We start from the raw sequence: 1,538 nt of genomic DNA on the forward strand, positions 1-1,538 counted from the left end.
AATGTTTATATTTCGTTTGCCTTGAGATACAAAGTTGCTTTCACTCTACAATATTAAGCAGACAGTTTTACTGCAACTGAGTAAAATCACAGGCATTATTTTAGAGGAACATGCAGAACATGAAGTTTTCTATTTGGCTCCATGAACTTACAAGCAATAGAGGCCCAACAGAAGCAAAGATTCTTTGCTAATCTTAATCTTCGAAGCTGATCATCGACATCCTTCAAGTGTTCCTGTCAAAGCATCAAGGCTGCTGTCCGTGTCTGAAGCCAATGTTTGTTCTGTTGACATGGATGAAATGTCGTTGACTGATGATGACTGAGAAGGGCTGGTATTGCTGTTCACTGCTGCATCTGTGCTAAGTAAACCAAGCATAAGAAAATCTGAGGCAAGACATGGTTGAAAGCATAGGTGTTTTATGTGGCATAAAGGTATGTGCACTTAAAAACATATGCATGGAAAAACAATGCCAATTTGAAAAATTTCCCTTCGAAGGTAGTCTCTAAGGTAACAAAACCAGACAGAATGTAGGGAAGACACACAATCAATATAGAAACAAATGCAGTTTCAATAAATAATTTTTTGTGAAAGTTTTTTTTTAAAAAAAAAAGAATTTTAAACCAGGTTCGTTTATTTTTGCAAATTATCCATATCCTGTCAAAATTAGCTTTATTTATTTATTTATTTATTTATTTATTTATTTATTTATTGCATTTATATCCCGCCCTTCTCCTTTCGGACTCAGGGCGGCTGACAAATTAGATAAAATACTAACATATATACATATTATGCCTAATTAAAATTTAATTAAAACGAAATATTTGAATATGTCTAATTAAAAGTAATTAAAACCCCTATAAAATCCCCTAGGCCAGTCCCGCTAGCTGGAACAACCACGTCTTGAGGGCGCGGCGGAAGGAAGGGAGATCAGGGATCACCCTGATCTCTGGGGGCAGTTCGTTCCAGAGGGTGGGAGCTCCCACAGAGAAGGCCCTCCCCCTTGGGGTCGCCAGCCGGCACTGCCTGGCCGACGGCACCCTGAGGAGAGCTTTTACTGCCCCTGAGATTATTCCTAGTACTACCATCTTGACAAGGGATGGTATTCACAGTCTTGAATACCTCAGATGTGTCCTTTCACCTGCGCCTTCCCAAACTGTCTCTCCATGTGTCCTCCTCCTAGAAATATAACTAGGAAGAGGGTGCCATCCTTTGATTAGCAGTTTCACGCCATGCAATCGCTGCATATACTGTATAATGCTTATTTATAGTAAATAAAACTAGAAGGGGCAGATTATGTCATGTGCATGATGTGCGGAAAGAACAGCTTTCAATTCTACGAGAATAACAATCCTACTCTACAAGGAATGTTGTCAAACATCCAGTTTCATATTAACAGCTCCATTCTCTATGCTTCATTTTCACAAGGGAAACAAAGAGCTGTAACTACTGTATCTACAGTGTTGCAAGAAAAATCACATTTAGCATCACAGATAGATAATACTTTCCATTATTATTATTATTATTATTATTATTATTAT

General features: G+C 38.0%; 1 protein-coding gene across 1 annotated transcript in view; it reads right to left on the reverse strand.

Annotated features, from left to right (window-relative positions):
* Positions 1–1,538, reverse strand: part of MAPK9 (mitogen-activated protein kinase 9) — a 20,753-nt gene continuing 19,215 nt past the window's right edge. Inside the window, exon 11 of the mRNA XM_015823880.1 lies at positions 1–353. Coding sequence (XP_015679366.1) covers positions 211–353 — 143 coding nt within the window. The 3' untranslated portion in view covers positions 1–210. The remainder of the gene's footprint in view (positions 354–1,538) is intronic.

The sequence above is a fragment of the Protobothrops mucrosquamatus genome, unplaced genomic scaffold (assembly GCF_001527695.2).
Source record: "Protobothrops mucrosquamatus isolate PMUCROS unplaced genomic scaffold, P.Mucros_1.0 scaffold2027, whole genome shotgun sequence".
Taxonomy (NCBI): domain Eukaryota; kingdom Metazoa; phylum Chordata; class Lepidosauria; order Squamata; family Viperidae; genus Protobothrops; species Protobothrops mucrosquamatus.